General features: G+C 44.6%; 1 protein-coding gene across 1 annotated transcript; it reads right to left on the minus strand.

The window, feature by feature from the left end:
* Positions 1 to 2,049: 2,049 nt before the first annotated feature.
* Positions 2,050 to 14,526, minus strand: LOC113988530 (aquaporin-3). Its single transcript, XM_027722247.2, has 6 exons — positions 14,344 to 14,526; positions 5,775 to 5,901; positions 5,471 to 5,608; positions 4,844 to 4,962; positions 3,898 to 4,115; positions 2,050 to 3,183 (listed from the first exon to the last, which is right to left on the minus strand). Exons 1-6 carry the CDS (start codon positions 14,449 to 14,451, stop codon positions 3,015 to 3,017), a joined length of 879 nt encoding a protein of 292 aa, XP_027578048.1. The 5' UTR covers positions 14,452 to 14,526; the 3' UTR covers positions 2,050 to 3,014.
* Positions 14,527 to 14,975: the final 449 nt, after the last annotated feature.

Raw genomic sequence — 14,975 nt, forward strand, 5'->3', positions numbered from 1 at the left:
AAGGCTGCTAAACTGAAAACAAGCAGAACCACAACTTGCAGCAATTTAAGGGTGTCTCCTGCCAGGGAAGATACCTTTTCCTCCCCACACTTTAATAACTCTTCTACAGCTCTTGAAATATGGCATATCAAACTGTCCTAGCACCACCCTCCTTACATGGGTAACAAAGAGCAAAGACACAATCATGTCTCATACGAGCCAGATCCTTATGGAGGCTACATTCTCCATAGCTTCCCATCCCCTGATGACAGGGAATGGCTGCCTCTTTCCTTCTCTTAATGGATCCACTCAGCAGAGCTTGGTGCTTCTCCAACAGACCCCAGAAAGCCAAAGCTTTACACAGTTGGGATATGATTAAGACAAAAAAATTTCACCTCAAACTGGTATGACATTTTATTGCTGTTTTAAGAGGTGTAATAATACATACCATTCAGGCACAGGTGAGGCCAGGATATAGAAGAAGACAATTACTACACACCAGGAAAAACCAGGAGGAATGTGGCAGGTAAAATAACCAAAAAAAAAAAGAAAAAAAAAATCCAAACAAGAATCCACGCTGCTCCATGCTGCACCTTGGATCAAAAGTCTTAAGATCTGCATTAAGAATTATAATACATTGATTAAGTCAATTGAAGATACAAAGTGGTAGAAGAGTAGAAAAAGGACTAACAGTCTTGAAGAGAATTGACCTCTGCAGCTATGTTAGTTGATCACAGTAATATACAAGACTGCTACAGATATTTTGAGGGATGAACTTTCATGTTAGAAATGGAATAAAGCAGCATGCTGTCTGCACATAGAGCAAACCAAACAAACCTGGAAACTTTCTTGCCAAAAGCCATTTTATTTCTAGCTGGTGAATTGCAGGAAACCACATTCATCCAGACCTCACTGAATTGTTCAGTTTGGCAACATCTAGGAAGTTAGGAGTTATTTTAAGGCAGCACAATTAATACAGGAAAAATACAGCAGTACACAAATCAGCCAAAGAGCAACAAGAATTTTATTTACACAGAACACAGGCTGGAAGAAAGCTGCTTGTGTAATTCTGTGAGCACTGGACTCAGATCTGTAGTACTTTTCCTTGCATGGTGTAGCTAATCAAGACCAAAAAATGGTGACTCATGCAATGTGCTAAGTGGGGCTGGACAGTACATGGAATGCAGAGTGGGATTGCACACTCAGAAGAACTGTTAAGTGAGAGAATAGCAAGAGAATTTAAATTGTACGAAGGGTGAATGACAAATACTTGCCCAATGGTTCTTTCTGCCTTAAGAATAAGATGCCTGAGAGCAGGGCACTCCCACTCCCCAGCCCACACCTTTGCCATTATATGGAGTGCAGTACCCCCTCGCTTCCCACCTGCCCCAAAAGGGAAAGGAATAAAACACAAATGGAGAATGTAGATGTACTGAAAAGGTTAATTCCCCTTTGTTCAGGCTGAAGAGGAAAAGGGCTTGGGGAAGCTATTCCTATAGATAACTTCCTTTCCGTGGTAAAGTTTGCTGACAGCTGCTAAAAAAAATACAAGCAACACTAGAATTTTACAGTGTGGGTATCAACATTTTATTTTTTTAAAAAGGCAAAAAAAAAAAAAGAATACAACTTTCTGGTGACTGGAAATGTGTACAAAGTTATGTATTTCAGTGAATTCATGTATTAAAGAAAGAATCTCTGAATGAGTTTCTCTAATGCACAGGACTCACAAATTCTTTCACAACCAATAATGCTTGTTTAAAATACTCTTAAGTAATATGGCATTGGGAGAGCCAGAGATCCCCTGAGATGCCAGTACTGCTAGTACAGGAGGTGCCTGACCTCAGTCCCTCAGCCATGAGCACCAGGCATACCCCAGTAATTTTGCAAGGTAGAAAAGGAGGTGCTCCAAACAATGTGATGCCTTAACCTAAGACCACCCCAGGAAAATCCAACAATATCTCAAAGCTGACAGAGAATCAGCAGTTCCCACACATCTCTAAATTAACTCATCCCAACCTTGGTATTTAGTAACAGCTTTAAGGAGTATATTTATATATAAATCCACTAAAAAAAAAAAAAAAAAACAAAACACAACCCAAAAACAAAACAAACAACCAACAACAGTATTGTAAAATTTACATGAACACACGCAACTTTAGCAACACCGTGTTTCCAGTGGATCTTGGCTGTTAACTGCTTGCAGTTTATATACAAAAGCTGATTAATTAGAAAGGCTGCTTCGGGGAGCCAAGCTTTCTGTCTAGGTTAGCCCCTGGCTAGAACAAGGATTTCCTACGTGTGATCCTCTAGGAGCTGGCAATATTAAAATTTGAAATTAGAACACCAGGCTGCACTTGTTTGTAAACATTTTGTCTTCATATTAAATTAAAATCCAGTGCACTCTTACTCTCTGCGTTGGTGTTATGGATCAGTTGATTGATACAATGTTCTAGGAATTCATGGGAGATATAAGAAGTTTGGCCAATAAAAAAATCTTTTAGACTCGTTAATTCCTGGTGTCAAGTTATTGACTTTAGAACAACATCAAGCAGAATTTGATCCACAGTAGAATCACAGGCAAATTTTTTCCAGGATGTAGGAGTTTCCAATCCACGCTAGCAAAACGATTTAAGTTTTGCATGATCCCCATTCTGCAGATTGGAACACAGGTTTGAAGGGAAGCAGTTTGCCAAGGTCACAGGCAGCATCAGTAACACAGCCCCAAAAGAGCTGAAGATTCTTGAACACCTGACTCATGTTGGACAGCAATGCCCACTTCTCTCCTGACTCCTACAGCCCTCAATCCCCTTCTATTAGGAAAAGATTACATGATACTGCATTTGGAGGAAGGCTTACAGGGAAATGTCAAAAGCAAATGCATCAGGGACATAAAAAAAAAAAAAAAAAGACTAGAATATCTCAAGACAGGTAAAAAACTCTTCCTGTTGTTCTTGAAGCTCTTCTTAACTTCTCCTCCTCTTTGCCAATTGCAGTCCTGAGTAATGAATACCTGCCAGATCAGGGTGGCAGCTTCCTCAGACCCTCTCCTTGTGCTTCACATTAGCCAGCTTGACTGTTTCCTGCTCAGAGGCAGGTGGTGAAGGCTCATCGTGACATCCAATCATCAGCTGGTAGACTATCACTCCTGCAATTGCCCCAAGGAAAGGAGCAACAACTGGAACCCACCACCAATGGTTGCAAGCCCTGGCAAATAAAAAGGAAGTGCACAAAGTGAGAACTGCAGCCTAAGCATTAGGATATTTGTGTTTGGATCTGGAGCAATGCAAGAATCTGGTCCAGTCCAACCATCACACGGACTTGCACAAGACAACAGTACCCACATGTCTGCAGCATTTCCAAGGCAGATATTGCCCCCCACCCCACCCTGCAAGTCCAGGTGACAAGCAACTCAGAACACCTATTTTCAGGACTTCCAAGACTATCTCTTTACTAAGAAAAGAGAGAAGCATTTGCAGTGCCTAAACTAGGCATCTTCAATTCCCTCCCACAGCTTGCAGGAAAGCTGCCCTTGATAACAAGAATCCTCTATTGCTCATGGCTCTCTTAATTTTCTCCAGAAACAACAAAATTCGAGTATAACAAACAACCTCCATTTTCTACTGATAAAAAACCCCCAAGATATGCTCACATTAAAGGTACAACTGAAATTCTCATGGATGCTCCTAGATTTCCTCTTTGATAGCAAAGTTATGTCATTTGCTCTCACCACTGGAATCTGCCCAGCTTCTGTGCTTACTTAAGAAGTCAAAGCAGAGCAAACAGTGCCTTTTAAAAACATTTAGGCAATCCAAAGACGCCTCATGGGTGCCAAGACACTTTATCATGCCAGAGTGCATCTATTTGGACTCATAATTTATTTTGCCTTGATCCACAAGGTTTTCATTGGCAAGAACTTACCCGAACACCTCCGTACCCCAGCCAGCGATGGCTGTGAAGAGACGAGGCCCAAAGTCCCTGGCAGGGTTGACAGCATAGCCAGAGTTGAAGCCCATGGAGGTTCCAATAACAAGGACAACAAAGCCAACTGTGAAAGCCTCCAGCCCTGTGGGGACGGGGTTGTTGAAGGGATCAACAATAGCCAAGACACAGACAATGAGGGAGGCGGTGCCAATGAACTGGAGAGGGATGGGAAAGAAAAAGAAAAATTTAATACAGGTTAGTCTTTTAACCAAGTTATTTAACTCCTCTTGGACATAATTTTCTTAACTGGAAGAGCTACACTAAGTCATCCCGTGACGTTATCAGACCACAGTAGACTGCACCCATGGGAACAGGAGAGTGGAACATGCTCCTCCTGACAGCCCATAGTGTCAGCCAAGCTCACACCTTTTTCCCTACCCACAGAAGAACCATGAATAACTGTTTAGGAAACCAGGAAAGTTGAAAACATCTTCCTAAACCTGCTTCCAACATGCCATAGCTGGGTGGCAGCTGTCCCTTTTGTGGTAACCTTAAGGAGACAGTCACATTCAAAAACCACCACCATCCCACATCCAGTTGATGTCTGGATTGCGCAACAGCCACAGTAGAAGAGTGAGAGTGAGAAAGAGCCAACATTTCTCATGCTGTGGCTCTTCAGGGACTGAGAGCAAATTATATTCTTTTCACTGGTGTCTTGACCAGTGTTGTATCACTGGTCAACCCCCCCAACACCTTGCTGTGAGGTCATTTCTGGCCTTGCTCTCTCTTCCTATGGGCTATTGAGATATCCATGTCAGCTCCAAAAACCTTTCCACTATCTCTTCTTAAAATTGCAATTCATTTTCTAACTAAAGGTGAGGCCCAGAACCACCTCAAAATATTCCTCTTCGAATGCACCTTCACACTCCCAGCACCATCTTACCTGGTCAAAGAATCCATTCACAACATTCAGATGCTCAGATGGGTAGGTGGCAAAGATACCAGCAGTGCCATTCTCTCCTATTGTGTACAGCCGGTTAGAGCCAAAAGCCCAGATGGCATCTAGAGGCAGGGATAAGAAAAGAGAAAGGTGAAGAGGTCAGTCATTTTACAACATGCATGGGACAGAAGACCCTGCTTGGAAAATTACTAAAACACAGGCTCCACAGAGCCATGAAAATTGAGATAGAACTTCCTGGGCACCCCACTGCTGTATGTTGCAAACCCATTTGCTGTAGACCGAACATTCATTTGGAAATTACTTTTCTGGAAGATCTGTTTCAGTCCAGACAGCAGATAGAGGACAGGCTATTCAGTGGTCCACCAATCATTACTCAGGGGCAAAGAGTGGCACATTAACAATGCTGTTTGGCCTTCAGATTGATTTGAAGAGGCTTGAACCCATCATCATGAGAACAAGAAAGCCATCTCAGAAACACAGCAAGGAGGTTTGATGGATCTCTGCTCTGCAAGAAAGTTCTCCTCTCTGATCCGATAACCTCCCTCCCTGCAGTGAGTCACAAAGAGCAGTAGTCTCACTCTAAAAAGCACACAAGGTTTCCACACTTACCGTAGTACAGCCCAAAGACTATGCCAGCTCCAAGGAAAGCCCCCAGGGTTTGTGCAAGGGCATAAATTGGCAGCTTGATCCAGGGCTCCCGGGCCAAGAAGCACATGGCAAAAGTGACAGCTGGGTTCAGGTGTCCACCTGCAGAGAGGTTGGTGGTTAGTGTGCTTTTACGGGCAGAATTTTGGTCCCAGAGTTGTGCCAAGGGTCACTAGCTTCCATGACAGCGCCTCATAGGAGAAGTACAGCCATCTAGGCCTACACAATTGACACAGGTGAAATCCACCCTACATGAAGCCCCACATACCTGATATCTGTCCCGCAATCAGAATGCCAAGTGTTACAGCAAAGCCGAAGGCCAGGTTGACAGTCAGGAAACTTCCATGAGACCCTCTGCTGAGCACGATCTGCGCAACGGAGCCACAGCCGAAGAGCTACGAGGAGAAGAGATTGAAATTATCACCTGTTTCACATCAGGGCTGGTTGCTGACCCCATCTGCAACTGCTCCACTTAACACCTGCTTGCACCATCACAGCCTACTCATGACTCAGATCCTTTCAAAGCTTCAATCTTTGGTCAAAGTATCCAGACATCACCTCTAGGACAGAAGGGAAGGGAAAAGGGCACAGACAAACCTACCTCCTGGCAGAGGGAACCAAAACGAGGGCCAAAATCAAAAGCAAGATAGATCTACAGGAGGCTGGAGTTCTTTATCCAAGTATCTAATTTTGAAGTGGTAGGTGAGACGGATCAGCCAGACAGCATCCTGGTCTGAGGTATTCACAGTGCAAGTATTCTGATGAGGGATATGGGTACCTTTTAGTTAAAGGCTAATAATCGTTTAACACAGTAGCGCAAAGATTGGTAGGAAACAACTTTTTAATGCCTGGAAATACAGTCATGACTGAAGAAGGCCACATTCAGCCTGACATTCATGGAGTTCTCTTTCAAGCTCCGTCAATTTCTTTGGAATATGGACTTTTCAGTCCATATTCCAGACAGCTTGCCATCAGCACAGTGAGAGTCTTGGACTCCTGTCCAAGATTAGGGGTGCACTAAGCACTTTGGTGGACAAAAGCCGTTTATTTTGAGTGATAAAAGTGTTTCATAATAGCTAAGGAAAGCATGTGTTCTTGCTTAGAGATGTTTGCTCCAATCATGATCCTTTTCTTCCCAACTGCATGCAAAAGCCATCATTTCTATGCTCACCCTTAACAACTCAAACCAGTTTTTCCTGAGAATTCTGTTCAGCAGTCATCCAGCTGGAGGATTTCTGTCTTGTCAAGTCTTTCCACTACTCACCATATAATTTAAAGAGCCCTAATTGTGATCATCTGTATGTTTCTGTCTTCCACTGATTCCACCTGAACTGATGCTCGGTGTATACCAGGGAATATCACATCAGCAGGTACTGAGAGCATTCTTAAACTAGAGTAGAGATTACAGCTTGCTCATGAGATGCTCAAATCTAGGAATCAAGGCTTGACTTTTTTCTTCTGACCACATTCCCATAACTACATCCCCACCAAGACTTTCTGCTTCCATGGACTCCGTTATACCAGAATGACTCACTCAATTGCCACAGAGGCACTATCCACTCCTAGAGGATAAGCCACCAGACAGGTACCAAGGTAGCAGAGTCAGCTGTCTTCACCTCTCCAGCCAGTACTGGACATGCCCATTGAACAACACACAGTCCAAATCAGGGGCAAAGCCAAAACACATTCATCCTCTCCCATCACCTTGACAAATGATGAATTCCTAGCAAAGCAAACACTGCACTCAGCCTGCTGTGAAAGAAGCAGCCGGGTAGGCTGCAGGCTGACTCATGAGGTGGACACTCTGTACACAGGTGCCTCTTGACAAGGAGCCAGGTGCCCAACACAAGGACCTTGTGCAGAAAGAACAAAGGAACCTGTTGAACTTGTTGCTTAAGGAGGGATAGCCAGCACTGCTCTCTACTGGGTGCAGTCAGAACAGCCCCTACAATGTCCTCACCAAGCTGGGAAACCATGGCAGAGGAAACTCCAAGACAAAGGCAGAAAAGATGACTCTTGTTTATTGGCAGCAAACAGAACCAGCTGTGCCCAAACCACCAAGGCAAGCATAGCTCCCATGGAGCAAATAAATACTGGCTGATGACCATATTCTGTTCCTTTCCTTACCCCTGACAAGCCCCAGCATGCTTTGGAGAGAGTACTTGGCCATGGTGTTTGCCTCTCTGAGGCCACACAGCACATCAGGCTGACCAGGGAGGAGGCAAGCCCACAAAAAGCTGAGTTTGGTAGGATTGACCCCAGGTGATTCCTAGTGATGAAGGTATTTGTGCTATTCACTCTGTAAGAACTGGCAGTTCTGCAAGTGCTTGGTGGTTGACTTGTTATACACATACCTTTTGGCTGCAAAAAACCGCAGAGTAAAGTTTTCCCACCTCCACCTCCCTGTACACCTGAAAAAGTCTTCCCTTAACCTGGGGGAAAGCCAGGTCTGCCATTTCTCAAGGGGTTATCTCAAGAGGTTATCCTCCTCTCCTCTATCCTACACCTGGCAATAGCTCTCCAGTTTTTCCTCAGAAGAGAGTCTATGGGCCATGCAAAAACAGCCTGGAGCCACTCCACAAGGGCATTACAACTGTTTATCAGATGAGCCCTGAGCATTATTTGGCTTAATTCACCATAGAAAACTCAACCCTCAACAGTTAAGAGTACAGTGATATTTAGGGACAGGGTTGAATGTTGATATGCATGTGTCCAATTCCATCCTGCACCCGTAGAGTCCACTAAACACGGAAGTCACGCATGACATCCCTCCATGGCATTCGACTTTTAGGAACCAGTTCTAGTCATGCTTACACATGCTTTTGTGAAAAGCAGCTTAACAGTACACAGTTTTGTTGTGGTAGTAGCTATTAAAATTTTTTAATCACACCAATTCCACTTCTGCTATCTGCTAGCTTTCCTTCAAATTCCTTTTCCCAGGTAATATGAGACAGGATACATTTTTTAAGTCCTCCTTGTCCACTGCTCACAGAGAAGTGTTTAGGAGCAGCTACCTTGAGTTGAAAGGTAAGGAAGGCCCAATAAAAGCAACTCAACATTTTTCCCTGAGTCTTTTAAGTCCATGCAATGGATGTAAGAGTTCTTAGGCAATATTGTACCACTATGGTCAGGGACAGTGGTGCACACCTAAGGGGGAGATGATATCTAATTCTTTTGATTTTAATAACCTGACTCCAATAGCATTTGGTTGTTTGTGGGTTTTGTTGATTTTGTTTTTTGCTTTTTTTTAAAAAAACCACTACTGTAAGAACATCCAGCCAACAGAAACCCAGCTTAGCACCTCACAGGGCAGTGGGTGCAGCAGTCAACTGTTATACCCCATGATTCACTAGCCGAGTTCAAAAGCGGTTTTAATGTGGTAATAAAATGATTGCAACAAAGCATCACTCTGATCTATTAAAGCTACTCTCCAAGGAACCGAGGTCAATGCACCCATTAACCAGGTTAATGGAAGCCTGCTCCCTAATTTCATTTTACTGACTCCAGCAAATCCAGTGGCTTTCCCTGCCAACAGAGAGGCTTCTCACTCCTCGTGAGCTGATTCAACTCCTTGCACTAAATAACCAGTTCTGCAGGAACTGGCCCAAAGGTGGAGGAGCTGACGAACTCCATAGGGGAGGAGAACCCCCCTGTACTAAGGACACAACAGGTAGAAGCAAAACCAGGACAAGGCAGCACATTGCTGGGGGAAACTTCACTCTCATGAAACCCTAATCTCCCTATGTCCAGGGTGTGTTTCAAGACTGAGCAGTTGGCTTTGTCACTCAAGATAAAAACACCCTGTCTCAATGTCTGAACACACCAAATCCCTGGAGTCAGTAAGGGCTGGTAGGAAAGGACCACGGAGGACAAAAAGAAAAGTTGCAACAGCTCATAAAGAAGCAAGGCCACCTTAGTTTTTAGGCAGACCACATGAAAAACGGCTTCATACACGAGCTCAGGAGGAAGGTAGTGCTCAGCACTCCCCTGCACAAGAGACATGTTTCTTCCCTTTCTTTTCTCCTTTATTTGCCAGTGCTCTTTTACGCCTTCAGGTGCAATACAAAAGGCCTGGGTATATTTGCTCTTGGACTTCAGGCAGACTGATCTCTAAATGAAGATGGGAAAGTTTTGCTGGCACAGACCAGGAGGAGTGCAATTACCTGAATTACAACTTTTCTCCACAGCCAGCAAATAAACCAGGGATTAGGGAAGGAGCCTGCTGTAAATCTACCCTAATCACCTGGGTGGATGGGAAAGACTGGTCAGCCCTTGCTGGTAGTGGGGAAGATGCCAGAAGGGCAGTCAAATCATGAATCTGTTCTGAAGGGAGAGATCCTGAGATATTGATGGATGATTTTAAGCTTTGGACACACAAAGGGCACCACTCTTCATATCAGAGTGAAATTCAGGACTATCCTACAGCTCCTTCCAGGGAGAAGGCAGAGAGGGAGGGAGTGCACCACGCAGAGATCTTCCTCAACTCCATGGCCTGTGTGGTCAGAAATACTGTCCTTTCTGCTTTTCCTCAAAGCATCTCTTAAACAACCAGACTGGTCACCATTTTCAATTTCAAAGCAAGGAAAAACCTTAGACCCCAGAGTCCAGCTTTTTATCCAGCACAGCTGGAGGCAGCCTGGGCAGAAGCAGTCCTGCAGGGAAGGGTAGCAGCAGATGGTCTGTTATGTTACAGCTCTTCACACATCACACGCTGTCCCAGAGCCAAGGCAGGGCTGCAGGACCCAAGAGATAAGAGAGTCTAAGAAAAACTGTGCCCCACACATATCACACGCTAACCAACACTGAACAAAGCTGGAGAAAAGAGCAGCTTTCGGTCAAGAAACCTGAGCAACTTTCAGCACAAGAGTTGGGCATTAGAGAGGAAATTCACCGTTTTAGCTTGTTCACACGCACACACGGAAGCAAAAACACTTATTCTGATAACCCTGGTATTGCGCAGACTAAGAGGCTTTAACTGTTGGAGAGACCAGTCTGGTGGGGTTTTCATCACAAGGTTGGGCACTCCTGGGGGAAAGCTGCCTTCCCACCAATGTGGTCTCGATGTGTGAACTGTCCTGTTTGTAGGAAGAAGAAACCTCCTGCTCCTGCACAGAGACAGCATAAAGGGACAGTTTTGGACAGTCAATGAAGAGCTTCAGCCTCTTCTGTTGGAAGAGGTGAGGGAGAGAAGCACCAGTGCTGCCATTCCCCACTCCTCAGCATCCAGCAGCCCAGACCCCTTGCAGGGAAGAATCAGCAGCACTTAACATGCACAAATATTTCCACCTGCTTTACCAGCCTAGCAAAGCGTTAGCAAATCAAAGAAATTTTAAAAATTAAATATATATATATATATATATGTATATATAAAATAAAATCACACTGCAACAGTTAACTGAGGTTCCCCTTGCCTTGGTCATCCCCTTAAGTGAGGCTCCCTTTGCTCCAGTTATCCAAACCACTTTGCTGTTTTGGTTCCTGTGGTCTGCAGCACACTCACACTTCAGAAAGCTCCCACTAGCCACAAAGTCAAGGCAGCACTGACTGAAAACCAATTAGGAATTGTTTTGTTCTTTCTTTGTGCTTGTACAACAGTAAATCACAGTGAGTCCCACTTGGAAATCAGTCATAATCCACACATTACTTCTGCAAATTCAAAAGCCAAAGAGAGCCAGCTTTGGTATTTGCAGCCAGCAGAGCAAGGCAAACAGACCTTTAAGAGAGGCACGGACACCAGCCACTGGAAATCTGGTGTTGGTGAGTTGCTACAGTAATAACACAAACAGCAAGAGACTGCGAAAATGCCTTCAGCATTGGTGTTGCTTACCTATTGCCAGCAAGCGGTGCTTCCAACACAGGTATAAAGTTCAAGCCCAAAGTGCCACTCAGAAAGCGCATTTTGAAGAGGGAAAACGCCAGTTTAGGTATCAAAGGAAACTTATGTAGAATCCACTTTACTATTTTTGCAACAGCAGGTACATTACCCACAGACTAAATGAACATCGTACAAGGTGCTATACACAGCAAGAGTGGCTTGCAAATAGACAGCAACTCACTTTCATCCTCTTCAGGGCTGCCTTGGTTGGATTATTTTCCTTATCTTTAAAAAAAAAAGAGTCATTATTCTGCTTTAATGTTAACACCCCTAAAATGACTACCCTCATGACAGCGGGGTTGGAACAAGATGATTTTTAAGGTCCACTCCAACCCCAAAACCATTCCATGATTCTACCTTCACAATAAGAAAAATAAAATCAAGCACTAGGTTAATTCTTTCAGGCAATAAGACTATGCAGGGGTCTGCAATAGCTTTTGTCTTCAAGAGTTTGAAAAAGCTGCAGTCATTACGCAAGTGAAGGGGAGGAGGGAAGAAGCTGAAGCAGTGCCAATATCCACAGTGGGACGAGTTTTACATTAAGCAGTGAATTTAAAATAAGCTACAAACGTTAAAAGTCTCCCTCTCTTGGGGCTCAAGAAGTTGATTTTAACATGAACAATATAAAACCTTAAACCCTGATGCTGTCCTGTTCTAGACATATTTGTCTTCAGTAAACTCCATTTCCCATGAAGAAAATTTCATGGATCCCAGGTTGGATATTTTACTGCCTGAAGCTCATGGTATTTACTGGGGTCCAATGCATCTAGATGCACACACACACAGGCTTGCAAGGGGGGCAACAGGGGCTTCTGCAAGCTATAGAATGACATTTTCTCTCCCGAGACTATCCAATTCAAACTATTGTTCAGGCCATCTGAAAGGGGAAGAAAGTTGCCTTCAAGTTCCCTTTCTGTTTCACGTAGATGATATAATAAAAAGATGCAAAGGAATCCAGGTGATAGGGAGCAAAATAAATCACTTTTCTTTAGTAAAAGTAAAAACTGTGAGTGTCCCTTTATTAAGAATAGACTGGGACAACACCAAGTCAGAAAGGTCTTAAATGTCTTAGACAGCAGCTCAGGAACTCCTGCACACAGTGAGGGCTCTGCTTGTCCCCTTAGACACACACACACACACACACACACATTTAAACTCCACAGGTTTGGCACTCCAGAGGACAAGACATGTGTTACCCACGTCTGCCAGTGCAGCCTCCAGCATGGCCAGTGGGTGCCCATTACCACCCTCATTTTGGAGGCTGCTTATGAGTTTGAACCAAACCCTTCCTCAGGCTCCGAGCAGATCCCAGCTCCTCTCCGTCTGGAGAGGCAAGGCTTTAGGGAAAAGTAGTCTGCTGTGCCAACTGATACAGTTAGAAGAAGAAATAATGTTTTTTGAATCATAAGCCCTTCTGGAATCCATGTGGCTAAAGGCTTGCCTTGTTTCTCAGCAATACTAACTTGGCTATCAGGAGACATTATTCCACCTTACAAGAATTTCCTTGTTTCAATCCTGAGACCAACTGCAGCAACATCAGTGATTCATAGACAGCAACTTTCTAGCTGTTAATCACTTTCCTATCAACTTCTACCCACCTTAATTCCAAATAACCCTTCCTTAAAAAAATCAACAGGACTTGTTTGCAAGCCACCAAAGCTGGGTCGCTCTGATAATACAGACATTGCACTGTGCAAAGCTGCTTTCTTTAAAGAGCGATAACACTTTACAGGGTCTTAGCAGAGTCCCCTAAGCTCGCATACAAGACTCACTCACCCTCCTTTCATCATCAAAAAATAATCTTATTTATGAAAGCATAAAATTGCATTGCTCTTTTTGTGGTGTTCCCCAAGTGCACATGCAGCTTCGTCCACTTTCAACTCCTCCAACCATTATATTTCTCTCCAAACAGTCCAGCCATCAATTACAAGGAGGTGTAAACCCATAGTCACTCCACTGAAACCTCTAGGGTTACTCTGGATTTACACCATCTCAGAGGAGCTTGTACCTGCACACATTTACCGGGTGAACACCAACTCATTTCTGCTGCGATATCAATGCACCAGACCTGGGGCACATTGGGCAGTCCTGCTTTCTTGGACACAGATGCCCAAAGCCAGATATCCCTGTCACAGTTTTTCTACATCAGTGTTTAGTCCCCACAGCTCATACACAACTGCCCCAGCTGTTCTCAACTGTCTTTAACTTCAGAGCAAGTTGGGGCTGCTTAAAACATTTGCAACCTAAGGCACTTTACACACACATTTATCCTGCTTTATCCCTCATATCCCACGCTTTTGGAAACTGAGCACTAAAACAGGCAGAAGAGTTTTTTCACCATTTACCACTTAAAAACATGCGGACTGACAGCTCGGTGCTGTCACACACACACCGAGCATGATATCCCCATCGGCACAAGCTGCCATGGTGCTGTGCAGCCCTGATGAAAAGACCCTGGGGAACCAGCAGCTGACAGCAAAGGGGCACTGCAAGTTTAAATTCTGGCTACTTCTTTCTTACAGGATGCGTGAGCAGAACGAAGTGAGGTGAGGGGGAAAAAAAGCTTTCACTTCCTCGGGTGATAGCCCTTGCAGTATTTCGGTGCCAAGATAATATCCCAGAGCTGACAGAAAGGAAGTTTTGCGTGATCTCTAGCAAAACACTTGCTGCTTACAAAGAGGCATTTTGCTCCCTGCACTTCGCAGATACACCAAAGCTCCCAAACACCCAACAAGCTCTGTGGACCCCACCCTTGCCAAGCACCCCAAAGTTCACCCTAAAGGAACTTGCATGAAATTTTTCCTGTGCACAGGGATTGTCCTCTAGTCCCTTTGCAGCAGGTTGCACCACAGCTGAGCTCATCCCAGATGCAAACCCTGGCAGCAATGCAGCCCCCTCACCAGGACCATTTCCCCCACACCCAGGGGCTAGAGAGCATCCCCACGCCACAGCCCCCACTCACCACCAGGATCAGTGTCCCCAGGCACTCAGCCAGTGCTTGCCGCACTAATTTGTTTCTGATTCTCAGGTGCTCCTCAATGGTAGCAAGAACGTCCTTTTGCCGCCCCATCACAGTAGAGGTGCTGGTCAAGTGATGTCAGGCAAGAAGCAGCTGCTGACAAAGCCTCAGCAAAGTTTCTTCCCCAGCAGAGCTGCCTTTGCTTATAAATAAGTTCATCAATGCCTGACACACCTCCTGGGTAACCACACCCCTTCCACCCGCTCTTCAAACCCAACTTTTTTTTTTTTTCCTCCTTTTCAGCGTGAGACAGCGTGGGTGGTTTTCTTCATTTGCTTTATTGCTTTCACAGGTGAGCAAAAGCTTCAGGAGCTTCAGAAGAAGGAGGAATTAACCGTGGCAAAGGTGTCCTGCTCAAGCCACTCCTGTTCTCATCACCATCTAAAACATGGGGCCCTATCTGCCCTTCTCAAGCTTCAGCTAAATGCGTAAACTGAGCAGTGCCTTACCCATTTGTGTGAACATGGCACCCTGCTTTTAGCTTTATTTCCTTCCCAAGCTCCTGCAGGATGGCAAAGTGGTGTGTGCTGATGGCCTGCAGAGGCTGCAGGTGCTTTGGCAGCAAAATCAGGGGG

The sequence above is a fragment of the Pipra filicauda genome, unplaced genomic scaffold (genome assembly GCF_003945595.2).
Source record: "Pipra filicauda isolate LSUMZ 115617 unplaced genomic scaffold, ASM394559v2 scaffold278_size1010298_pilon, whole genome shotgun sequence".
Taxonomy (NCBI): Eukaryota; Metazoa; Chordata; class Aves; order Passeriformes; family Pipridae; genus Pipra; species Pipra filicauda.

Coding starts and splice junctions, on each gene's coding strand:
- LOC113988530 (XM_027722247.2), bottom strand. CDS start 14,451: ATGGGGCGGCAAAAGGACGTTCTTGCTACCATTGAGGAGCACCTGAGA. Junction 5,902..14,343: donor TGGGGACACTGATCCTGGTG/GTGAGTGGGGGC, acceptor TTCTCCTCGTAG/CTCTTCGGCTGTGGCTCCGT. Junction 4,116..4,843: donor TGAATGGATTCTTTGACCAG/GTAAGATGGTGC, acceptor ATCCCTCTCCAG/TTCATTGGCACCGCCTCCCT.